The following is a 26,186-nucleotide window of genomic DNA, read 5'->3' as shown; positions in this document are numbered from 1 at the left end:
TATAAAGATGGTTTTGAGAGAAAGGAGCAGGGAGCGGCAGTAATTTGCAAGGCTGCTTAGTTTCATCCAAGAAACTTCTAAGCTAGCTTTTGTTAGGGGCAAGGTGCTGGGAGCCACAAACATGTGACCGACTGGACTGCCCCAGTCCTCCTTGAACTCCCGATCTAGTGGGGACAGTTCCAAGACCATCAAGCAAGAAAATACGAGGGACGTGAGCCCAGGAAGTGCGACCGGGAGACCCGCGGAAAAAGCCACACGGGTTGGACCGGACTCAGAAACGTTACGGGTTTTGGAGCTTAAATCGCTGCAGGACTCGGAGTCGTGAGAGAGGAAGTGTCAGTGCCCGTGCAAGGACAGAGGAGACCGGGCCCCAGGGCAGCATCCCTCCCCCCATCCCGGCAGGAGACGCGGTTCCGCGGCTGCCCTCGTCTCCGCTGGAGCTGCACCCGGGGCTCCAGGGCGGCCTCAGCAACGCCTCACCTGGGCAGCGGAGCGTCTTGGACGCAGGGAAGCGCCTGAAGCTGCCAATAGCTCGCGAAGCCATCTTAAACTGAACGGAACGAAACTGGACAGCGCTTCGAATGGGCGTGGCCGATCGGAGGACTTTTCTTCCCGCAGCCCGGCCCCGACCAGGCGCCCGCCGTACTGCCTGACTAAAACCCTGACGCCAAGTTGTCGCCGGTCCCTTAACTCCTCCCTTCGCTTCCGCTAATAGGGCGGAAAGGACCCACTCCGCGGGCAGCTGGCCCATCCAGGAGCGGTTTTCCAGTCAGGCGGCCAGTGGGCAACCCGCGGAGTCCGCGGGCGGGCGTCAGGGGTCCTTTCGAGGCAGGACCCGATCCTTGTTTCTGCTGACTTCTGTCACTTGGGTCCGCAGCGGGAGCCTGAGCAGTCACTAAGGTGAGATGGTGCGTGCGCTCGGCTTTCGGCCTGGCCCTTACCCTCGGCGACATGCGCACTTCCTTTCCCACCGCCTGCGCTGGTGCCCGCGGCCGCCTGCCCTGCTTAGAGCAGTCGAGGTGGAGGGAGCGAAGGAAGCTCCTCGGACGAGGTCCACAACAGCAGTGCAATCAGGGCAGTCATTGAACTAGCTTTTGTCGCCTCAAGTTAACGAGCTGTTTGCTTGTGTGTGTGTTGGGGGGGGGCATAAAGCGCTGGGCCGTGTTGCAGTAACACACTGGCTTGCCTATAGCCAGGTCAGCGGCTATAGAGATTCAGAACGGACCCACGGCTTTACCCCATTCCTGCTGCTAAGGGTGGGACTCGGTCATGTGACTTTCGGGGCTCGAGTGTGGGAGGAGCTGAGACTTCATCCTGCTTGCAGATCCGGTGTTCCAGAGGATTTTCTAAGCCAGGAGGGACCTGGCGATCACCTGGTCATTCATCCCCTTCACTTTATCGGTGAGGAAAGTGAAGCCCATGAATCAGAGTGAGAGATTTTTCCCTTGGCCACAGGTGGTAGAAATAGGACTAGAGCCTACGTCTACTAACTTACAGTCAAGAGCTCTGCTTTGCTTGATGGCTGTTTTTGTGCTGGAAAGATGGACTGGAGGTGTTTGGTTTCAAAAGGAAGTAGCGTTGAGCGCTCCCTAAACACTTTCACGCCATCTCGATAATCCTCAACGATCCCAAAATTATTATTTGCATTTTCTAGATGAAATTTGAGAGGCTCAGAGAGTTCATGTAAGTTTTCTGGTAGGTGGCAGAGCCAGGATTCAGATAGAAATCTGTCTGCTTACCACATTGGCTCTTACATACAGGGAGACTAAGTGCATTTATCCCACCACTCACTAGTATTAATAGCAAACACATGTATGACCCTTACTTTGTATCAGGCATGTTCTAAGTGCTTACATATATTAATGTAGTTATTCCTCACAACAACCTTATGAGGTAGGTACTCGAATTATATATATCTAACAAATTCACCTTACAGGTGAATTATCTATATCTTACTCCTAAAACAAAGACAGGTTAAGTAACTTCTTTAAGGTCACACAGCTAGGGTGGAGCCATGATTTGGATTTAAACAGTCAGGCTTTAGAGTCAGCTTTTACCCATTACGTTGTGTCTTAATGATAATGTAATAATGAGCTGGAAGAGCCACTCCATTCTGCTTTCATTGCTTGCCTAACCCCTTCTCCTTTCCTTTGTTCCCAGATGCCTGCAACTTCATGCATCTTCCCATAGTTCCACACCCTACTCAAGCCTTCCCTACCCTAGAATTTCCTTACTCTTAAATACTTGAGTCAGAATGTCTATTTCCTAAAGCTTAGAGAAAATGACAGTAAAGGTCAACCCTCCCAGAGTTGATTGCTTAGTCCCTCTTTCTTTTGAAATCTCTCTCTACTTTTTATTAGTTGTTGAAGGAATATATATTCTGTGTAATTTTTTTTCAGAAACTATGAAAAGTCTAAAGAAAATAAATACACCTATAATTCCACCACCCAGAGATAACTACTGTTAACATTTGCTGTGTATTTTTCTGGACATTTTTTATGCATTTGTATATTTTTGTATATCTATATAAAACCATTTAGGTCAATTTTAAAGAAAACTAGAATTATACTGTAGATAAAAAATGAAATGCTCTTATAAAAAATAATTTAAGAAGACAAAAGAGTACAAAATGAAAATCTCTCATTATCCCTTCCACATATAGTCTCATAGCTTTATGGACTTTCTTTTCTTTCTGTCATAAAATGGAGTCTTACTGTATATATTGTTCTGCGACTTGCTTTTTCATTTAATATATATTGTAGACATCTTTCCATGTCAGTATATGCATGTGTATCGTTTCTTTTTTTCCCCCCAAACTGCTGAACAGTATTTCATGGTATGTTTGTACTATAATTTATTTAACTATTTCCTATTGATTTAGGTTAGTTCCAGTTTTCCACAAATGTAAGCAATGCTACAGTGGACATCTTGAGTATTTCTATGGGCTAGAGATCTATGTATGCTACACACACATCTTGAATATTTCTACAGGTTGAAGACCAATAAGAGGAATTATTGGGCTCATAAATTCATAGTGCAGATTTTTTTTTTTTGTAAATGTGGTGAATTAAATTTATTGGAGTATAGTTGACATACAATATTATATTATTTTCAGGTGTACAACATAGTGACTCAACATTTATTTGCATTACAAAATGATCACCCTCATAAAACTAGTAATCATCTGTCATCATACAAAGTTATTACAGTATTGTTGACTGTACTCCCTATGCTGTACATTACGTCCTCGTGATGTTTATTTTATGACCGGAAGTTTGTACCTCTTAATCTCCTTCACCTCTTCCACCCATCCCCCATTCCCCTCCATTGTAGCAACCACTGATTTGTTGTTTGTATTATGAGTGTGTTGCTGTTTTGTTTTTTTAGATTCCACATATAAGTGAAATCATAAGGTATTGTTCTTTCTCTGTCTGGCTTATTTCATTTAGCATAATCATAGTGCAGATTTTGATAGATAACTAAAAATTGCCTTCCAAAACGGCCTTAACAGTTTACACTTCTATCAGCTGTATATGAAAGTGCCTGTTTAGTTAGATCCATTCTTGGTAGAATTATGTATTAGCTGTATTTTTAATTTTTGCCAATCTGATAACCCCAAAATGATGCCTTGTTTTAATTAAAAAAATTATTAGTGAGGTTCAACGTTTAAAATTTTGATTATTTGACATTTTAATTTCTTCTATGAATTGCTCATTTGCTCATTATGTATCAGGGGAGGGAGCCTTTCAGTTGCAAATAACAAAATTCAACTCAAATTGGTTTATTAAAGGGGATTTATTGACTGAGAGCTGAAAAGCACAGCTGGAGGATAGGGTTCAGATACGATTCAATCAGGGCTCTCATTTATTTTTCTGAAATTCTCGGCTCTGTCCTCTTTTGGGGTCAGCTTTATCCTTATGGTAGGTTTTTTCATCTTTGCAAACTGCTGTTGCTGTGCCAAACCTCAGAAGGAAAAATTTGTTTCAGAATTCCAGGCAGAAGACTTAAATGTCAGACTGACTAGACCCTCCCTCAATCCATACCAGGGGTTGAGGCAATACCATGCATGATTGCTTTAGGTCTTGTTCCCTGAGCTAACGAATGGCAGAGAGAATGAGATTGTTCTGACCGGTTTAAACCCTGGAGGTGAGCTGGATTCAGTCCTGTGTAAACCACATATGGCAACTACATAACGAGGTGAAATGGATATTGGGATGGAAACCACAGATTCCATTATAGATGGTTTCTCTTTCTCCTAGAATTTGTAGTTCTTTATAGATTATGGGTATTAATCCTTTGTCTGTTTTACGTATTACATATATTTTCTCTGAATCGGTTGTTTGCCATTTAACTTTAGTATCTTTTGCTGTGTAGATATTATAAATGTTTATGTAATCAGGTCTATTAGGTCTTTTCCATTATGGCCTCTGGATTTTGTGCCATATGTTGGAAGCCTTTTCCTATCTGAGATTATAAAAATGTTTTCTGATATCTTCTAGTATGTTTACAGTTAAAAAATTGGGGGCTGGCCCAGTGGTAGAGCGGTTAAGTGCACACGTTCCACTTCGGCAGCCCAGGGTTCACCAGTTCAGATCCAGGGTGCAGACATGGCACCGCTTGGCAGGCCGTGCTGTGGTAGGTGTCCCACATATAAAGTAAAGGAAGATGGGCATGGGTGTTAGCTCAGGGCCGGTCTTCCTTGGCAAAAGAGGAGGATTGGCAGCAGATGTTAGCTCAGGGCTGATCTTCCTCAAAAAAAAAACATACAGGGGCTGGCCCCGTGGCCGAGTGGTTAAGTTCGTGCGCTCTGCTGCAGGCGGCCCAGTGTTTCGTTAGTTCGAATCCTGGGCACGGACATGGCACTGCTCATCAGACCATGCTGAGGCAGCATCCCACATGCCACAACTAGAAGGATCCACAACGAAGAATATACAACTATGTACTGGGGGGCTTTGGGGAGAAAAAGGAAAAAATAAAAAAATCTTTAAAAAAAAAAGTCAAAAAACCTTTAAAAAAAATGTACATATATATTTTTAGATTAATTCATCTGGAGTTTATTTGTACTTATGGTATGAGCAATGAACCTAAATTTTTTTCTGAATAGTTAGCCATAATTCATCTTTCTCTCACTTATTTGAAATGTTATCTTTATTATTACTAGTGTTATTTAGTATTAATAGTATTACTGCTGTTACTAAATTCTCATACATGAGTATGCTTCTGAAGTTACTTTCCTGTTCTGTTGACTAGTTTCTTTTATTTCTGTGCCAGAATTGCACTGCTTAATTTGTTGTTAGTGCCCTCTAGCAGATTCTGATTCCAGTTCTTAGCAACCCTGTGTACAGCAGAGCAGAACCCTTCCCGGTCTTTTTGCACCATCCTTTCAACTTCCGGTGCTATATTAGACAATGCTCTGCTGCCATTCACAGGGTTTTCATGGCCAGTTTTTTTGGAAATGGCTGGCCACATCCTTCCTAGTCTGTCTTACTCTGGAAGCTCTCCTGAAATCTGTCCACCATGGGTGACCCTGCTGGTATTTGAAATACTGATAACATAGCTTTCAGCATGACAGCAACATGCAGCTGCCACAGTAGGACAATGGATAGACGGTGGTGTGGTTTCCTGACTGGGAAAAGAACCTGGGCCAAGGTGGTGAGAGCAACGAGTCATAACCACTAGGCTCAGGGCTGGCTACTGCTTAATGATTGGTGCTTTATGGAAAGTTTTGATATCTATTAGAGCAAGCTCCCCCTCTTTCTTCATCAGTATTTTCTTGACTATTTTCATAAATTTTATTTCAAGGTGAATTTTACTTAAGGGACTCATGCTGCATCATATGTGGCTTCTGGAAATAGTGGTGCCCATCTCACGGGCTGCTTTTTGTCTCCCTAGCCAGAATCCCTTGGATATCCCTATGCTGGTGAGCCTAGAGCATAGATTCCTCCATCTCCTTCCAATCCACATATTGGGAAAATGTGATTTTCTTTTCTTTTTCAAAACCATAGGTCATCTTCTTTTTAGTCTATAAAGATCCAGGAGAAATTAAACAAGGCTTTTATATTATCTGTTGTATTTGTGTAAAAACTTACCCCAAAATTTAGCAGCAAAAAACAATAAATATTTATCTCGTATAGTTTCTAAGGGTGTGGAATTTAGGGGCAAATTAGCTGAGTTGTTCTAACTTAGAGTTTCTCATGAGGTTTTGGTTGGAATGTTGGCCAGGGCTGTTGTCATGAAAGGTTGCCTGAGCTCAAGGATCTCCTTCCAGACTCATTCACATGGCTGTTGGCAGGAGGCGTCAGTTCCTCGACACGTGGTCCTCTTCATAGGGCTCCTTGAGATGTGCCCACTGCCTTCCCCTAGACTGAGTGATCTGAGAGAGAGACCAAGGCAGAAGCTGCAGAATCTCTTATAGCCTAGTCTCAGAAGTACTTATCACATCTGAAGGATTCTTTTGTTTACACTGACCAACTGTGGTACAATGGGAGCCGATTATACAAATACAAGTGTATGAATACCAAGAGGTGGAGATTATTGGAGGCCATCTAGGAGGCTGGCTACCATAGCCTTTATAGGCAAATCTTGCCAGTTTATTCTTATCTTTCTTTTTTTTTTTTTTTTAAAGATCGGCACCTGAGCTAACAACTGTTGCCAGTCTTCTTCTGTTTTTTTTTCTTTCTGCTCCCTCGCCCCAGATACCCCCAGTACATAGTTGTATACCTTAGTTGTGGGTCCTTCCAGTTGTGGCATGTGGGACGCCGCCTCAGCATGGCTTGATGAACGGCACCATGTCCGAGCCCAGGATCCGAACCAGCGAAACCCTGGGCTGCCGAAGCGGAGCACGTGAACCTAACCACTGGGCCATGGGGCCGGCCCTCTTATCTTTTTTTTTTTAAAGTTAAAACGTGTTTCAAAATTGAGAAATTATAAAATTTGTGTAATGACGTCTTCCTTACACCCTGTACCCTAGTTATTCAATTTCCTTCCTTCTAGCCAACAGTTTTTAACAGCTTATTTCTACTTCCAGAGATATTTTATACAGATTCCAGAAAATGTATATATTATTTTTCCTCTTTTTGACAGCTGTATGCACTATTTTGCACCTTGTTTTTTCACTTAATACAGTTTAGAAATGGCTCCATATTGGTACATAATCATTTCTTTATTTTTTATGGCTATATAATATTTCATTGGGTGGTTGCAGCATGATTTATTTAATAAATTCACTATTTGTTGGTTGTTGTAATCTTTTTTATTACAGTGACAAATGTGTAAGTACCATCCACAAAGTAAATCCGTGGAAGTGGAATTGCTGGATGAAAAGTTAGGTGTGGTCACAATTTTGATAGCTAATTGCCAAATTGCCCTCTATAAACACTGCGCCATTTACACTCAGCAGCAGTATATGAGAGTGCCTGTATGTGCATGCTCTTACCTACACAATATATATCAAACCTTTGAGTCTGCCAATTTGACAGGTCAAAAATTGTATCTCTGTGTGGTTTTCATTTGCTTTTCTCTTATGAGTGAGATTAAACATCTTTTCACATATCTAAGAGTCACTTGTATTTCTATTTCTGTGAACAATCTGTTCATAACCTTTGCTCATTTTCTTCTTACTGATTTGTAGGAACACATTTTTAGGAGTTTAGCCGTTTGAGAGGGAAAGTAGTTAATATATTATAAGTATTTTTTTAACATATAGGGTTTTAATATTTTTCAAGTTTTTATTTTGTTGAAGTAATATCCAGCTTATAAAAAGCAGTAAGTGTAGTCTATGAAATATTTTTCTTATAGCAGTTGAGAGTAAGTTGCTGACATGGTACCTCGCCATCCCTGAACACTTTAGTGTATATTCCCTCCAAATACAAAATCAGGATATTAATTGGTGGCTTCATGACCACGTCCAGCAGTCTCTCTACTCCTTTGGCCCTAGAGAAGAGCACAGACTCGGGGGCTAGACTGCCTGGCTTCAAATCCCAGCTCTGCCTCTTACTAGCTGTGGGTCTTTGAGCAGGTGACTCAAACCGTCTGTGCCTCGGTTTTCTCATCTCTGACAAAGGGTGTAATAATTATGCCTACTCCACAGGTCGTTGTGAGGAATAGATGAGTTAGTCCTTAGAATAGTGGTTTGCACGCTATGAAAGCTATGTCAACGTAGCTATATTAATATTATTATTAGAGGAAGGATAGTTGGTAATAGATTAAATTTTACAGTATTTTGTAGTAGCCATGGATGAGGTTATCAGAGATCATAGACTACACTGTAAGCTACGAATTGTTCAAATAACCCAGGATGTATTTTTGTTCTTCTCTTTCTAGATTTCAGAATGACTTCCATCTTGACTTACACTTTTAAAAATCTTCCCAGTACATCAAAATGGGCCCTCAGATTTTGTAAGTTTAATTTGTTCTTTCCATTTTAAGATTAGATTTGGGTTTATAAGCATCTTACACGGCCATTGAATTGTATTGCTTTTTGTAAACATTTTATTTTGTCTTCCAGCTGTAAGACCTCTGAGCTGTTCCTCCCAGCTACGAGCTACCCCAGGTACAGTAATTTGTAAAATAAACATTTCTGATTTAAATGTTAGAGTCTAGATTTGTGAATTCTGAATAAATTCCAAACTAATTTACTAGTTCTCCCCTTTTTGTGAGCAGCGTGAACATGTTGCCTTCAAATTGAAACAATATAGAGCCAATTGATAATGATGTTACATAGTGTAGGGTGTGTAGGGCTGGGCTGGAGGCTGTTGGTAGGAGGCTGCTTTCTGGGATTTGGAACCTGGTGGAGTCATGAAGGTTCCATGAACTTTGCTGGTCTGTTTATTCACCCACTGGCTGTCAGTCTTGGAGATGATTTGCTTACAAACACTCTTGAGACTTATGGAGCCAAAAGTTAACTTTTTAAATTGCTAATTAGTGACAGGCTTCTCTGTTAATGACTATCTTCTTATCCCATATACAAGAAGACCTATTTCTGAAATAGGGGTGACTGGGGAACTAGTTAATAAAGAAGATTGTTTAGTTAATATGAAATGGAAGAGTAAGGAAGCATGTTGATTTTATATGGTCATTTAGACCCTTAGTAAACCCAATGAATTAGACTTCTTCACTGTTGAATACATTGTTTTGTAGGACCTGCTGTAGGTAGGTGTCAACGAAAATAATCCATATCCAATCTATAAATGAAAATTTGGGTGAGTTTATTCTGAGCTTAAATCTGAGGATTATAACCTGGGAGAGTCTTTCCACAAAGGAACAGAGCACTCCAAAGAGGTGGGGGGGTATACAGGGTCATTATATACCCTCAAAGAGGATGTTTCACATATGATTGGAATGTCCCTTTTACAATAGTCGCGAGAGACTACTCTGTCGGCACAGCAATTGATGGAAATAGCAGGTAGGTCTTCTGTCTTGGTGAACACAGCAGGGTGGCAGTCTGTTGTCTCCAGCTGGGTGGTCACAGGTGAGCTGGGAGGTGAGTGCAGCAATCAGTTCCTAGCCTAAGGAAAACTGCTAATGTCGGGGGTGGGGGGGGAAGTTGCATCTTTATCTCAAGGGCCTTTGTGCTGGCCATAGGAAATGTCTAAGCAGATATGCAATGCGTGCTCAATAGCCAGTCAGGCCCTTTTGGAGGAAAAAAAAGAAGTCAGGCCGAATTAGGTTTATACCAAATGGCTTCCTCATATACTCCTATATATCCTATTGCTTGCCATTTTTATTTGTCATAGGTATCTTCACTGGCCGGTGCTAAAAACAATTCTGACAATTTTGTACCATTATTCTCCTTGCCCGGGTCCTTTATTGACCTATGACTTCTGATTTTGGTTTTATTATGATATTTCTACTTGGATAATAACTTAATAGAAAAAGCATCTTACCAGGATGCAGAAGACCTCTACTTCATTCCACTTCTATCTCTTTCTGGATGGTGTTGCCTTGAACTGGTCACTTTTCTTCCCTGTGCTTTAGTTTCTTTGTCTAAAAAAGAATAATAATTCTGGTCTTGTTAACCTCAAATAGTTATGAAGGTATCCTGAAGCACTTTGACAACAGTAAACTCAACAAAAGTGCAAGACGATATTGTTATGCTGTTTTACATATAGTATATTCTCAGAGGTCTGTTGCCTAATCAAACTAGAGAAATTTCATGTTGTTATATAACAAATATATTTCCTGTGGCCTCTAAATTCTAACTAGAATATAGATTTCTATTAGCCTCACAGAGAATTAGTCCTTTTATCTCATTTCACCTCTTCCCTAATTCTGATGTTTACCCAGGCCCATGGTTTGCAGTTAGACAAATAGACCTGATTCTTGCCAACTGGGGGAAGGTCATCCTTAATTCCAACAAAGGGAAAGAATTTATCTGGCATTTAGAGTGTTCTTTATGCTGCTCTTTAACTGTTTTTGTATGTTTCTATCTCCCCACTTGTATTGTAAGCCCTTGTGAGACTTAAGCCTGTTAGTAGCCCTGCACTGTCCTACAAGTGATTTGTGTTAACACTGATGATAGTGGTGCAGGAAGGCTCGTAATAAGACAGAGGAATGTGACCAGCTGATTTGAGGGGAGGAAGCGGGCATGTGCCTGTGCTGAACAGGTTTTAGGTTGCGGTAATTTTATAACTAATTCCTCTTGAAGCTCATGTGACTATCCCTGCTTAACAGAGCTGTTAGGATGAAGGAATATGAATAGAGGGATGCAGGATTTATTGATGTTTTCAGTCATCAGATGGACTGGAAATGTACGTGTCAGATGGAAATTTTGATGATTCAATGACTCTCTCTCTCTCTCTCTCTCTATATTTACATCTGTCTATATATGCACACATCTCTCTGCCCTCCAAATAGGGGGAAATCACAAAGCCAAGTGTCTTTATTGTAACACTACTTAGCCACTCAAGGATAAGAGGGTTCATATGTACAACTGGGAAGATGTTAGGAACTAAGCAGCCCCAGGGGCCAGCTACTTTTCTCTCTTGTGCACCATGTGGTGGGTCATTTTCCTGGCCTTTCTGCTTCTCTTTGTATCCTTCTTCACTCTTCTTGCTAGCTTCTTTGCTTACTCAGGGTTTTTGCTGCCCCATAACTCTACAAATGACTTCAGTTTACCATCACCCTGGTTCCTCCTCATGACATACTTTCAGCTTCAGCTTATTGGCGTTTCTTCCAGGCTTCTATGCTTAGATTCCTAAGACTGGCACAGCTTATCACTTGTAGGTAGATGACCTGAGTTCCTGGGTGACTACTCGGTGGATTGACGTTTGGTGGTCCAGTTCCCAGCCTGAATTTAATCACCTTTGGCTGTAAGCTTAGGGACATGGCATCTATGACTAGCCCTTTGGCAGAGACTGTAAGCAGGGCAGCTCCCTTTAGAGGGGGCTGTGGGTGAACAGGCGCTGCAAAATAGGTCTCTGCTTTTCTTGTGTGTTCTAAACTTCAGATATCTCATGGCTCTCCTGTCTACACTTCACTTCTCTTCTGAGCCTTAGTTTTGCATCTGTAGCTTCCTGTCAAATGAATGCGTCCTCTTGGATGTCTCTCTGTCACCTTAAAGTTGCCTGTTTAAAAATGAAGTCACCTTTCTTCCAAAACCAGTTCTTACTCTGTGTAGAGTAGCTAGGTTTTCTTAGTCTCTAAGCTTCCTTTATAATCCTGCTTCCTGTTTCCCTTTCTTTCCATATCTGGTTGATCACTAGGATACCTGGTTTCCCTTTATGCAATCTCTTGTATTGGTCCCTTCCTTTCCATTCACATTGCTACTGCCCTTATCCCGGCCCTTAACACCGCATACTTGGGTTTGCCACAGTCTCCTCACTTATCTCCATGTTGTCTTTATCTCCTTCACCAACACATCTCTGTTAGAGCTGCCAGGAGAGTCTTTGTACCCCATTTTATCTTGACTCTTAGCTTTGACTACTATTTCCTTCAAGTTGGTTGTAGATATTTATCATAAATAGTTCTCTATGATGTTAGTGAGTGTGGTAAGGTGATTGCTAAAATTTTATTCCCAACAATTTAGGATTTTTCTCTGTCTCTGATAATGAAGGAGTGATGCTAGAAGGTGAATTCCAGCATTAACAACAAGAAAAGAATGTGATGGATTTAGATATACTAACTTGGAAAGATCTTTGAGTTGTGTTAAGTCAAAAGAGTATCCATAACACACAAGTGTATGCAGGCACATGCATTAAAAGAAAGAGGATTTATGGGGCTGGCCCCGTGGCCGAGTGGTTAAGTTCGCGCGCTCCGCTGCAGGCGGCCCAGTGTTTCGTTGGTTCGAATCCTGGGCGCGGACATGGCACTGCTCATCAGACCACGCTGAGGCAGCGTCCCACATGCCACAACTAGAAGAACCCACAACGAAGAATATACAACTATGTACTGGGGGCTTTGGAGAGAAAAAGGAAAAAATAAAATCTTTAAAAAAATAAAAAAAAATAAAAAAAAAAAAAGAAAGAGGATTTAAAAGTATATACACCAGGGGCCGGCCCTGGGGCCGAGTGGTTAAGTTGTGCACTCCACTTTGGCGGCCCGGGGTTTCACGGGTTCGGATCCTGGGCGCAGACCTAGCACCGCTCATCAGGCCATGCTGAGGCGGCGTCCCACACAGCACAGCCAGAAGGACCTCCAACTAGAATATACAGCTATGTACTGGGGGGCTTTGGGAAGAAGAAGAAGGGAAAAAATAAAAAGAAGAAGATTGGCAGTAGATGTTAGCAGAGGTGCCAATCTTTAAAGAAAGTATATACACCGAATTAGTAGTATCCATCTCTGGGAGGGAAATAAGGTAACAAGGGAAGGCATGAAGAGGGAACTTGAGTTTTTATTCTCCATATTTTAGTATTGTTTACTTTTTCTTTTTCTTTTTTTTTTTTTTCCACAAGCTTATATTCCTGTTTTATTCTTTAAAAAAATTAGAGGAAAGGGGCCGGCTCCATGGCCGAGTGGTTAAGTTCGCACGCTCCGCTGCGGCGGCCCAGGGTTCGGATCCTGGGCGCGGACATGGGACCGCTCGTCAGGCCACGTTGAAGTGGCGTCCCACATCCCACAACTAGAAGGACCTGCAACTAAGATATACAACTATGTACCAGGGGGGTTTGGGAAATAAAGCAGAAAACAAAAAAAAAAAAGATTGGCAACAGTTGTTAGCGCAGGTGCCAATCCTTAAAAAAAAAAAAAAAAGAAATTATTAAAAAAAAAAATTAGAGGAAAGTGGCTCTTTTGATGTTAGAAAATAACTAGGCAAATTAAGCCAAACAGAATCAGGAAGCAGTCTAGGTTTTTGTAGAACAACAATCACCATCAACCAAATGGCTTGTATGTCGACATAGAAAGGCAAGAATATCAAGTTGTGTGAAGAGTGAATGACATTAGTTGTTGGAACTTCTAATATTAAGGGCAGACTTAAGTATCAAATTGTCTGCTTTCAATGTGATACATCTTCAAATACTTGAGAGAATAATCTTGTTAATGGTATACATACCCTCATCATTGGGTATAATCTCTATTTACCTTAAATATTATCTGGAAACTTTTTAAATAGTAGTCAATTTCTTAGCTTTTTTTTTTTTTAAAAAATATTGAAGTGGTTTGCTAACTGGCAAGTGCAACTTGGCATTGAATGATAGAATTCTTTTTAGAATATCTATCATTGAAAATGTAAAAAGTCATCTGATTTCATATATTTTAAACAGTAGTTCTTTGAACTTTATCTTAAAGCTGCCCAGACCAAATCAAAGAAGACCTTAGCCAAACCCAACATAAGGAACGTGGTGGTGGTGGATGGTGTGCGCACTCCATTCTTACTGTCAGGCACTTCGTAAGTATGATGTGATTGTGTTATTCATTCCTTTCTGTGCCGGCTTTTGAGGTACGATTGACAAATAAAAATGGTATATATTTAGGTTATACAGTGTGATTTTTTTTTAAGGTGGGCAAAGTGATAATTTAATATCTGCATACATTGTGAAATGGTTACCACAATCAAGTAAATTAACACATTCATCACTTGATAGTTTATTTATTCCTTATTTTAAGGCACTTTCAAAAATGGTCTTTGTAAATGTAACCCAGTAGGTAATATATTGTTAGTGGACCAATATACGGGTAGCATTTCCATGAAATTAATACAGAATAAGTCAAGCCACCAGTGAAATAATACGGCAGAATTTGTTTTTCATCCTTTCTCATGAAGGAGCCTAGTGTAGTGCTAGCTTGAACCAGACCTATTTTGAAAACCTGGTGTGGGTCCAGATAGCCTTGCTTCCAACAGAGATATCCTTTCCTTGTTTGGAGATAAGTACATTGTTTCTGCCTCCTTGGAAGTTTGAATAGTGAGGATGTGGGCCCATGGCATTCTGAAGAGCCAGTAATCCACTGCTTTGGCCTTCTGGAAATTATCAGAGTTGGACTTGACAGGGCTGGTCCAGATCCCTGGCTTAGCACAACCCCAAGTGTATGGAACCAGAATGATTGTAGACCAGCCGGAAAACTCCCCAGAACCAAACTGCTGTTCTCCTTAGCCTTTTCTAATCATTTTCTGTCCCAAAGTGAGGCCAAATCTGTCCAAAAGCCGATAGTGGACTTTGGTAACTAGGCTCAAACTAAATGAAACATTAGTTCTATTCTTTTTAGATTGTTTTGATGTTTGTATCTTGGACAAGCAGTCACTAACTTAAAAAACATGCTGAGGATGTTTTTAGGCATCTGCGCAAATAATGAAACCTTTTATGTACTAATATGGAAAGGTCTTGAAGATACGTTAAGTATAAAAAGCAAGGCCCAGAGCAGTGTGGCATCGCTTGTGGAAGATGCTCACCTGCGTGTGTGCCTGGGTGTTTGTGTACACATACATACACAAACAGTAAACGTTTGTTTTTCAACAGCTGGTTTAGTACTTAGAGAGTATTTTCTTACAGAGGTAATGCTGTAAGAAAGTAGTGAAGTGTCATTCGTCCTCTTTTCTCAACATAGTAACCCATTTAACAACGTTTCACTCTATGATCTCTTTCCTGTGCTGACACAACAGCAGTAAGAATAAGAATCTGAAGCTTGAGCAGCAGGAAAGCGAAGAGATAGGGTCCTCCTTGTGCTCGGCAGCGGCAGGGTAATAAAAGAAAGTTCCATCCGCAGAAGAACATTCTAGGCTAAGAAGACCATTTTTTTGGAAGGGCTGTTTGTGTACTATGTAGATGTTTGATTTCAGCTGTTTTACTATTAAAAATGTACACACAATCAGATCATTTATTTAAACATTTTCTTTGATAATTAGTATTTTCCTGGAGTTTGATTTGAGATATTCACATTTGTATGGGGTTTGTTCCTTTTATCGTTGTTCATTGTTGTGTTTTAGTTTAGCTCAGGATTCTAGTTGAGAAAGAAGACAAAGTTCATGAGCAATTTACTGGTACAGAGAAGAGGAAAACTTTGAGTAGTGTAAGAAGTTATAGTTAACAGGGAAGAAAGAATAAAAATTTTAAGGCAATATTCCTATAAAGAACAAAAGTGACTAAAAAATAATATAGAGGGAAGAATTTATAAAGAAGACAAATAGTTTAGTCATATTATTGATGTTATGACTGAGGTGGCAAATAAGTCTTCTATAATTGAAGATCATTTTCTAGGTGGAAAAAGATCTTTTTCTGTTTAATTTGAAGAAACTTTGCTTTCAACTTGAGCGATGTTTGGAAGACCAGGTTCTTACAGCAGAGGGCGCTTGGAAACACTGCTAAGAATAGACTGCAGAAGTGGAACGTGGAGTCTTCCAGTCATCCTGGTAGAGAAGGATGTAGGAGCGTGAGAATAAAGATGATAAAATGATAAATAAGTTACGACTTGGGCATTTTCAAATTGACACGCAACTTTTTCCCAAATTAATCTGTTCTAAATTTGAAAGAACTGGTTTTACCTATGAAAGATTTGGAGAACTACTGATGATTCTTCTGTGATTCAGAGTGAAATAAAAGCATTTCTGGATTATTAAGGTTTTTTTTTCTTTTTTGAGGAGGGTTAGCCCTGAGCTACATCTGCCGCAAATCCTCCTCTTTTTGCTGAGGAAGGCTGGCCCTGAGCTAACATCTCTGCCCATCTTCCTCCACTTTATATGTGGGATGCCTACCACAGCATGGCCTGCCAAGCAGTGCCATGTCCACACCCGGGATCTGAACCGGTGAACCCCAGGCCGCTGAAGTGAAACGTACAAACTTAACCGCTGTGCTGCCGGGCCAGCCCCTAGATTATTAAGTTTTAATTTTCAGGAACTTAAAGAATGAATCTTCTTCTCAATCCAGTGGTTAAAATCTCTGACTTAAAAATAAAGGGAATTTATTTAGTTAGTTAGTTTTTGGTTTTTTGTGTGTGAGAAAGATTGGCCCTGAGCTAACATCTGTGCCAGTCTTCCTCTATTTTATGTGGCACACCGCCACAGCATGGCTTGACAAGCAGTGCCAAGTCTGTACTCAGGATCCAAACCTGCGAACCCTGGGCTGCTCAATCAGAGCATGTGAACTTAGCCACTGTGCCACTGGGCCAGCCCCAAGGGAATTTATTTTTGACATTTAAACAAGCAAATAGAATTCACATCTAGATCTTGGTTTCTAAACACCATCCTTCAATGCAAGGAACCAGTGCTCCCCAGAAGAATGACTAGGTCTGGGCCAAAGAAAATACAACACGATGGGGCTGGCCTGGCGGTGCAGTGGTTAAGTGTGCACATTCCACTTCAGTGGCCCAGAGTTCGCTGGTTCGGATCCTGGGTGCAGACATGGCACCACTTGGCAGGCCATGCTGTGGTAGGCATCCCACATATAAAGTAGAGGAAGATGGGCATGGATGTTAGCTCAGGGCCAGTCTTCCTCAGTGAAAAGAGGAGTATTGGCAGCAGTTAGCTCAGGGCTAATCTTCCTCAAAAAAAAAAAGAAAAGAAAAAAAACCCACGCATCTTGTAGTGCCAGAATGTAAAGTGCTTAAAAAAAAAAAAAGAAAAATGGAGACATGTCACAAGGACACAAGACCAATCTGATATAGCTGCAGTGACTGACCAAAGCTGGAACGATTTGATCAATAAAATAAATTACAATAGTATTACATTATAACCCAGAGTAAAATAAATATCCACAAGTCCAATCTGATATAAATAAGTGATTGACTAAATAAATGAGAAAGAAAGGATAAATCTTCTTTCAGAAGAATTTCAATTAATAAATATAAAAGGAATGAGGAAAATAAATAAATCACTGTTAGAACACCACAGTAATAATTGCTGCAAGCAAGATCTGCAAATGAATGCTAAAATTAGTGGGTATGAAATGTTAGGAATAAACAAGATATTTACATAGCCTCAAACTCTCTCCTCCATAGTATTTATTAATTACTTGATGATTTTAACGTGTCCACAAATTCTTCGTTACTTCTTCCACTGGGAAGTGGAGCTTAATTCTTTTTTCCTTGAGTGAGGGCTGGGCTAGTGACTCACTTCGAATAAATTGAATACAGAAAGGGGAAAATAGTGGAGAAAACTGGCAGATTCCACTGCAACCGAATGATCAAGTTAACATCACCAGTAATAAGTCATGTTGATCTCATGTACACCCTGATAGGAAGCAATGGGAAGAACACTTTACCTCTGTGATATTCTTCCCCCAAATCCGTAACCCTAGTCTTCAAGTATCAAGGTCATGAAAGACAAGGAAAGACAGAAAATGCACAGATTGGAGGAAACTAAGGAGGCATGACAGCTAAATGCATGGGTTAGATCCTGGAACAGGAAAGTAAAAGGGTGTTTGTGGAAAAACTGGCGAGATCCAGATAAAGTTAGTAGCTTAGTGGTAGCATTGTGCCACTGTTAATTTCCTAATCTTGACAAATGCATCACGACTATGTAAGGATATTAACTTTAGAGGAAGTAGGGTAAAGTGTGTACAAGAATGCTGTTCTGTCTTCCATTTCTTTTGTAAATCTCAAATTACTTCAAAACACAGTTTCTTAAAAAGTACATCCCTCATGTCCCTTTAGGCATCACAAAATAAATAATATATTTTTTAAAAATCTTAAAGAATATGGAATATTTAGTATTATTTAGAATTTTTATATTTATAATGTTTAATATTTAATTTTATTTAGGATATTTAATATTTAGTTTTAAAGAATATTTAACAAATGTCATGCTGAGCAGTAAGATATTGGGTAACATTTTTGTTAGATTCTTAGCCAGCACAGTAGGAGTTAAGACTTGCTGGATTTTTAAGGATGACAAATAGCAAAGTCACACAATTTCTTTGTTTGAAACGATGGACTGCCTTAGATAGTAAAATTAAGTGCATTTGCAACAGCATGTTAGATGATCTGTTTGGGTATTTCAAATGGAATGAAACACGTTTTTTATTAAAGCTCTCAGCTAATGGTTTAAATTATTTATGTTCTTTCCCCAGATATAAAGACCTGATGCCACATGATGTGGCTAGAGCAGCACTTTTGTAAGTAAATGCAGTTTTAATAAAAGCACTTTTCTCCAGTTTTTGCGCTTGAAATATCATCTTTAATTTAAATTCCATAACTAGGATATGTTAACTTTTATGTGGTGAAAAAACACATACTAGCCTTTATAAGATTCATTTATTCTTCCTTTTAGCTGGATGTGCTACACAAATTCAAGCAGCTGGTGAATGGAAGGCATTATCTCATTCATTTTCTGTTGATGCTTTGCCTTTGTATCTTCAACCAGCCACAGGTCTTTCACAGTTTGAAAAAACTCTTCAATTGATCTTTCTGCCCGTCTGGTTCTGTTTCTTCCACTCTGGCACGACTTTAAAAATGAATGAAAGCAATGGTTGCTGCTCTTTTCTCACTGTCCATTAATCCCCCTTAATCTCATCATAATGTTCCCATTCCCATTGCTCCACAGTAACTATACTTCGGGAGCTTTTCTTCATAATGACATTGAGGTCACTAAGGTACCAGTCTTTGCTCAGGCCGCAGTGTCTGTGTTCTATGGCACTTGGCACTGTCAGCTGTACTTGAAACTGTCTGCCTGTGACTTCTTAATATTATGCCTTTATGGTTTTCCTTCCATCTCCTGACTTATTCTTCTCTACTTTTTTTTTTAAAGATTTTTATTTTTCCTTCTTCTCCCCAAAGCCCCCCGGGACATAGTTGTGTATTTTCAGTTGCGGGTCCTTCTAGTTGTGGCATGTGGGATGCCGCCTCAGCATGGCTTGATGAGCGGTGCCATGTCTGCACCCAGGATCTGAACTGTTGAAACCCTGGGCCGCCAAACCGGAGTGTGCGAACTTAACCACTTGGCCACAGGGTCTGCCCCTCTTCTCTACTTTTTAAAAAACTGGAATGCTTCCTCTTTCTCTTTTTTAAAGGTATTTTACAAGTTTCAATCCCTAGATCTTTGCATTTTTCTGTACACCTGTTTTTCCTGAAAAATCTCATCTACTTAATCTTTATTTTTTATGTAGAGGACTCCCAAATCTCTAAATTTGACTGATTTTCTTAGATGCCTAAGCTCAGTGTATCAAAAATAAAAAGTATCTTTTCCCGAAAGCCAGCTTAGTTTCTTACTTCTGATAATGGTGCTATTTTTGATTATGGTCCCAGGCTAGAGATTTGGAAGTTTTTCCTCAACTTTTTATTTTTAAAAAAGTCCAATGTACAATAAAATTGAAAAAATAATAGAGTGAACACCTAAATACCCTCCACCTAGATTTAATAATTGCTACCATTTTGCCGTATTTGCTGTATCTATACAGTTTGGAGCATTTGTCAGTGAGTTGCAGACATCTTGCTACTTCAGCCCTAAAAACTTCAGCATTTATCTCCTAAGAATAAGGACCTTCTCTGCTATCCATGCTACTGTTACCATAGCTAAGATGCTAACAATGATTCCATAATAACTTCTAATCTTCAGTTCATTGTCAAATCTCCCTCAATGGTTCCAAGAATATATTTTCTTCTAATAGTTTTTTTCTAAACCAGGACCCAGTAGAGGTTCATATTACAAATGGATATATCTCTTTAGTTTCTTTTAATGTAGAACATTTTGTTACTCCCTCCACCCCCTCATGACAATGACTTTTTGAGAAGTCCAAGCCAGCTGTCCTATAGAATGTCCCATAGTCTAGATGTTTCCTCGTGGTAATATTTAACTTTCCTCTATTAAATTCCTGTAAACTGGAAGTTAGAGCTAGAGTCCTGATTAGAGTCAGGGGAAGCATTTTTTGGTAAGAATGCTTCATGGGTAAAGCACATGGCTATTGCATCGTATCAAGAGGCACATGATGCGTAACGCTAAATGTAACCACTTGGTCACGGTGCTCAGACTGCCAAATCTTTTGATTATAAAGGTACATTTTTCCCTTTGCAATTTCAAGTAATGTGTAAAGTGATATCTTAGCGCCATGTGACTATTTTGTTCCCCTACAATTTTCACCAAATGGTTTTAGCATTCATTGATAATTTTTTGCGTGAATCACTTGGTATATTTGAGATTACAAATTTCTGATTTTCTAGTTCTATTATTCCTCCTACATTTATTAGCTGGTATTTTCCTGTAAGGATCAGTTTTCCTTTTTTTTTAATGATGGGGACTTTGGGATTTTTATTTATTTATTGTGTTATAGCCAAGCTTAGTCATTATTCATTTTGAAGCTCAGATTATTCCACATTTCATCTGTGGGAGCTCCTTCAAGTTGGCTCCTGTGTGCCCTTTGTTTCCTAGTGTATTATTATTTTTTGAGGTATAATTTGCATATGATAAAATGCACAGATTTTAAGGGTATAGTGTGATGAGTTTTGACAAATGTGTATACCCATGTTCCTGTTTTTGATATGGTCCCATTAGTCTTTAAGTGCTTTCTAAATGTTGGCACAAAAAGATCAGTGAGGTTCTCTTTGCACTTTCCCTGCCTCAGACCTGGTCCCAGTCATTTTTTAACAAGCTCTGATTCCTTTAATGGGGAATGGCATCTAGAAACCACATCCGAGTTCAGGATGTGCTCATTCCTACTGGAGTGTTATTGCCTCTAGTCTCCAACAGTGGGCAGAACTAGAAAAATGTATGTATTATTTAAATCATGTATTTATATTGATATTGCAAATTTAAATCTAACATACTTGGAATTTTATTTCATCTCTTTGATTTATTTGTCTCTTCTGTTTTGACTGAAAACTTTGGTTCCAACTAACATTACTATGTTTACTTACCCGTTTTATCCTATGCCAAATTATTTTTTATTCTTCTTATCTAACTTCTTATTGCCAATTGAGCATCAAATATTGGCTTTTTAACTCTTCAGTTCATTTCTTCTTTGATAAAGTGCCATGTGCTTGTCGAATTAAGAAAAAATACTGTCTCTGCTCTTAGAAATTCAAGGCTAACCTTTTTAAAGCAGTACAGTGTTTTAAGTGCTTATCTATGGCACTACCTTGATGTGTGAAATGTCTGTTTCCTCTGGACTTCTGCTCTCAGGGGTTTGTTACATCGGACCAGTGTTCCAAAGGAAGTTGTTGATTATATCGTCTTTGGCACAGTTATACAGGAAGTGAAAACAAGCAATGTGGCCAGAGAGGTCAGTAAAACAAACTTTATGTTGTTTAGAGATTGAGAGGAGAATCAATTTGAATTTCAACTAATAGAATTCACTCTTCAGGAGCTATTAAAATCCCTTAAGTAGGCTTGTGTCTGACTTAAAATGTGACTTTACAACTTGAATGATGGACATTATTGAATATTTAAAAGAGTTATAAATCAAATGATGTACTCTATACTGCTGTATATTGTTACTATACTATAAATCAAATCAGTCCTTTCAGGTGGTTTGGGAAATGTTGATTTATCTATCTCTTATGTTAGGAAAATAGAGATTAGGGCAAAGTGTGGCTGATGTGACTTTTAGTAATATTAGGCATTCTGGCTTCTGATTAACTTAAAATTTCAACATTTTGCAAAGAACTTATTTCATAGCATGGTTTTTGTTGGAGGTAGCCTTGCTTATTCACTTGTTGCCTTTGACTGGATGACACTTAGGGCAGTTTTTCTTTAAACGATTTCCCACGAGTTTACTTTTACCCTAGTTGGCATAGCTCCATGTAGTGTTTATTGGGTAAGCGAGATAATGACAGGCCTTGAAACTTCTGTGACACATCCTACAGGCATTTCATGATGAATAGTCCAAACACAGCTTCTAGGCTTTGTCTCAGTTTGAAAGTGATTGTTTGGATAAAGTTGGCTCCAAAGCACATTTCAGCGTGCTAAGCATTTTCTTTATTTCTAGTCTGTGCTTGCCGTCTTACTGTGTTCAGTATAGTTGTAAGGGCAATGACGTCCGTCACTGTCAGCCAAGAGGGGGGAAAATGAGCAGGACTGAAAGTATTTGTTCTGCCCCACTTTTTACCTGTCAGTGAAAGTTAAAACTACTGACGGCCTGACATTACTGAAGCCCACAAAAATCAGCTGTATGTTGGAAGGTGGGCAGGAAAGAAATAAGAACAAGAAGAGGTTATTTTCCCGTCTTGATTTTTATGTTTTTCCCTGGACCTTCACATTTCTAAATATGTTGACTGTGACAGCTGTCTAAGTACATCAAGCCATTCATAATACATTTTCAACTTTTATATTCGGAAAAAAAACAAAGTGACTCCTAGAAGAGCACTTAAAAAGCGAAAATTAAACCTGTTTCAATTTCCTCTGTATTCCTGTTCTAGTCTAACACTAAAGCCATAGTGTTTTGCCCTAAACTTTTTTCTGGAATTTTTACATCCCTATGCAAATCTCAGCTATTGACTGACAGGGGTAGAGCCCCTCTCCCTGCCCTTCCTAATACCAGTTGCATTGCCCACCAGGCAGTTTTTGCAGTGGCTGCAGGGGAAGATTGAGTTGAGGGACATGTTATAAGAATGTCTCTCTAAAGTTGTATTGTAACCTAAAAGCTAACGTAACTTCTAGCTAGAGATTTTCTTTAGTACCTGTTCTCTTTATTAATAATGTTAATATGAAATCTTAACTAATATGAAATCAACTCTGATGCTGAGCTCCCATCAACCTTTCCTGAAGAGCCTCAGTGTATTTCCCTGCTCTTGAACTTAACTAAGACTCACCTTCCTCCTTTCTCCTTAGTGTACTGTCTAGAGCCTAAGCCTGCCTTGAGAGCTGTACAAACTTTAAGTAGAAGCATGTGGACAGAGTTCACCGGCAACCACTTCTATTCAAAGCTCTTTCACTCTTGAGAGTCAGCTGGGGCCAAGGGTATAACACATGCTAGAAAGGACCTCATGAGGATCCGGCCATGACGACCAGAGTGCCTTTTACACTTGCCCCACTGGGCAGCTCTCCTCCCCTGCCCTCGTGGTCTTGCCTCTCCCTTCGTTTGGAGTGGTTTACGGTGAGAGGCTGATGTGCAGTTGCCAGGGTGTAGTTCTCAGCAAAGTAGATTGGGCCCTTAGTATCAGATCTACCTGTAAAGATCAGATAAGATACGTATGCTATGTAACACATTTCTGTTCCTATAGACCATGTAAGTAGTGTAAATATAAAGGTAAAAAACAGTTGAGAAACGTTGAACCTCTTTGATCTCGACTTTGGAAACTTTTTTTTTTTAACCAGATTATGGGAGATCTCACATTCTGAGGTTAATTAAATAGTTTCAGAAAAGGCCACTGAAAATGAAATCCTCTAATGGGGATCAGAATGTCGTAGTAAATAGTGGCGGTGTTGCGGGGTGGGGAAGGCATTGGGAGCTTTATTTTTAAAGTGAAACTTTAGTACTATAAAAATAAGTAGCGTTTTATTGTTTCACCCATCCATTAATTCTTCTCATAAACAAAACTGGAATCAGTCATTGATTGGTTTTTTGGCAGCTTAATTTCCCCAGTAAATAATATAATAAAATAATAGATGTCCTCATTTCCTATTTGACTTTTACTGTGCCATCATAATGATGCGGGGTCGGTGAGCCAAGGAGTCGAAAGAAAGATTTCTTAGACTCTTAAGATCTGGCAGTAGTGCTCTTTTATTTAGAGAATAGTATAGAATAGCATGGGGACAGGACCCATGGGCAGTCAGAGCTTCTGCTGTTCCCGCTGGCATGGGGACAGGACCCATGGGCAGGCAGAGCCGCTGCTGCTGCCCCCGCTGGCATGGGGACAGGACCCATGGGCAGGCAGAGCTGGTGCGTGGGGACAAGACCCACGGGCAGTCAGAGCTCCTGCTGCTGCCCCGAGTTGAGGGTTAGGGCTAATTTTATAAGGCATGGGTACGTGAGTCATCTCTTCACAAGACAAAGGAAAGAACATGAAAAAAAAGTTAAAATGGTATCAGTGCAGGTGGGGTCTGGTCATTGGGTGATCCCATGACTTAGACAAGAATCAAATCGGATTAAGTAAAGGTTAGAAAGGTTAGAAGCCACCAACCTAAATCAGTTACATGAGATTGCCAGACAGCAACCAAATTAAGTTCTTGCCTTCCCCCTTAAGAGTTTCTAGGGACAAGGTCATCTCCCTTCTTCTTCCTGGTACAGAGAGGGAGGCACCTTTTACAGATAGAGATTTACGTTACAAATATAAATGTGTCCCAACAAGGGCAAGTTCCACTCCTCAGAGCCTCCTTCCCTGTCCCAGTTTATCAAAAGCACTCAGCCCCAAACAATCCCGATGCCAAAGAGACATATCCTGGGGTGGCCAATTTCAGGTCCCTACAAGGTCATCCCCCCTTCCTTCACAAATGCAAATGTCTCTCAAAAGGGCAAGCAAAATTCCAGTCCTTGGAGCCTGCTTCTCATGTGCAGTTTTAAAAGTAACCAGCCTAAAATCCTCATCAATAATAGAGGCCATTTTGCAAGATTAATGGAGGGCCTAAGTCTTTTTCAAGGTTTCTTAAACTGTTCTCTTTTGAAACACCTAATGTGTCATCATCCTGGCCAGTTTTCTCTTTTCCGGTTGTTAACTCGTCTAAACCTTATTTGTCAGAGGCTCATTTGTGGCTCAGGCAGTTTTCCAAAGTTTGTTTCACTGACTTGAGCTCTTGCATATTTGTCAAGTTTTGCAGTTCGACTTTGCATCGGATCCACAGTGCACTGTCTGAAGAATCAGACAGCCAGTGAGAGAGAGTGACAGACAGTGGGGGTAGAGTGTAAAGCGGGCAGGGACCTGAGTGGGAACTCTGTTTGTGAGTGGTCTATTCTGTAGAAATTGTTTTCATATTTGATGCCTTTGGCTTTACTACTAAGCCTTGCAACTGTAGGAACACAATCGTGAAGACCTCACCCCGTGATATAGTTCATCACTCCCTCAACAGTATTTAACAGATTAACTGTAGGTTTATTTGAAAATTTAAGCAAGTTAAAATCAAATTGTATATTTGAAGGCTCTGAGAAAAGCATTGCTAAGAAATTAGGTGAGATGGAAGAGTATGCAGCCCTGTGTACCACACTAGAAAATAGCTGCCAGGAATTTGGCAGATGGCTTGTCAGTGAATGGCAAGATGAAAAATTAGTAAACCATTTCTGGGTGGGCTTAATTTTTTTTAAAATATTACTCTGTGGAGTATTAAACTCAAACGCTTTTCTGATTTACCACCTAGTGAACTAGTACTCAAAGCATCATTTGCATGTAGCATTTCTTTGTAAGTGACCGTTTCATTCACGGTTATTTCCTGAAGGCTGCCCTTGGAGCTGGCTTCTCTGATAAAACTCCTGCTCACACTGTCACCATGGCTTGCATCTCTGCCAACCAAGCCATGACCACAGGTATGTTTATTTAAAAGTAGAAGGTACTGGTTCATTCTCCTTTATCTTTTATATGATCATAAAAAAGTACTCAAGGGAAGTAAATGATTAACACGGATCTCTGAATTTGTGTTTTTTAGAAAATAAGGTGGCATTTAAAGTTTTTTATTTTTGACAGTACTTCTCAAACTTTTCTTGCTCTCCATATCTGAGAAAGACAGCCATTCATGTAGTTTCTCCATCAGTAACGTGGCTGGCTGCAACAGGATTATCAACTGGAGGAGTATGTCTCTAAGAAGGGGCTTCTGAATTTGAGGCATGAATAGTTTATAACCTGCTAGGTTTCAAACCTGGGTGATTCTAAGATGATACTCCGCCACGAAGATTGTGGCGCTCCTCCCTGCACCATCGCCATAGTGATAAATCCCTGCTTTAGATGGTACAACTCTTTCTTCT

General features: G+C 40.0%; 2 protein-coding genes across 13 annotated transcripts in view; one reads left to right on the top strand and one right to left on the bottom strand.

Annotated features, from left to right (window-relative positions):
- Positions 1–751, bottom strand: part of HADHA (hydroxyacyl-CoA dehydrogenase trifunctional multienzyme complex subunit alpha) — a 46,806-nt gene extending 46,055 nt beyond the window's left edge. Inside the window, exon 1 of the mRNA XM_070512434.1 lies at positions 481–751. Coding sequence (XP_070368535.1) covers positions 481–751 — 271 coding nt within the window. The remainder of the gene's footprint in view (positions 1–480) is intronic.
- The window catches only part of HADHB (hydroxyacyl-CoA dehydrogenase trifunctional multienzyme complex subunit beta), a 35,535-nt gene continuing 10,062 nt past the window's right edge, over positions 714–26,186 (top strand). For 6 of the 12 annotated variants that reach the window (XM_070512441.1, XM_070512446.1, XM_070512444.1 and 3 more), the window contains exons 1-7: positions 762–900; positions 8,323–8,397; positions 8,507–8,551; positions 13,726–13,825; positions 18,435–18,479; positions 21,479–21,578; positions 25,664–25,751. In XM_070512441.1, coding sequence (XP_070368542.1) covers positions 8,331–8,397; positions 8,507–8,551; positions 13,726–13,825; positions 18,435–18,479; positions 21,479–21,578; positions 25,664–25,751 — 445 coding nt within the window. In that variant the 5' untranslated portion in view covers positions 762–900; positions 8,323–8,330. Of the gene's footprint in view, positions 909–1,324; positions 1,402–8,322; positions 8,398–8,506; positions 8,552–13,725; positions 13,826–18,434; positions 18,480–21,478; positions 21,579–25,663; positions 25,752–26,186 lie in introns of all 12 variants that reach the window. The other 6 variants (XM_070512445.1, XM_070512442.1, XM_070512437.1 and 3 more) reach the window with 5 other exon arrangements.

This window comes from Equus asinus, chromosome 6 (genome assembly GCF_041296235.1).
Source record: "Equus asinus isolate D_3611 breed Donkey chromosome 6, EquAss-T2T_v2, whole genome shotgun sequence".
NCBI lineage: Eukaryota > Metazoa > Chordata > Mammalia > Perissodactyla > Equidae > Equus > Equus asinus.
The sequence above is the reverse complement of the archived record's forward strand: the minus strand, read 5'-3'. Positions and strand labels throughout refer to the sequence as shown.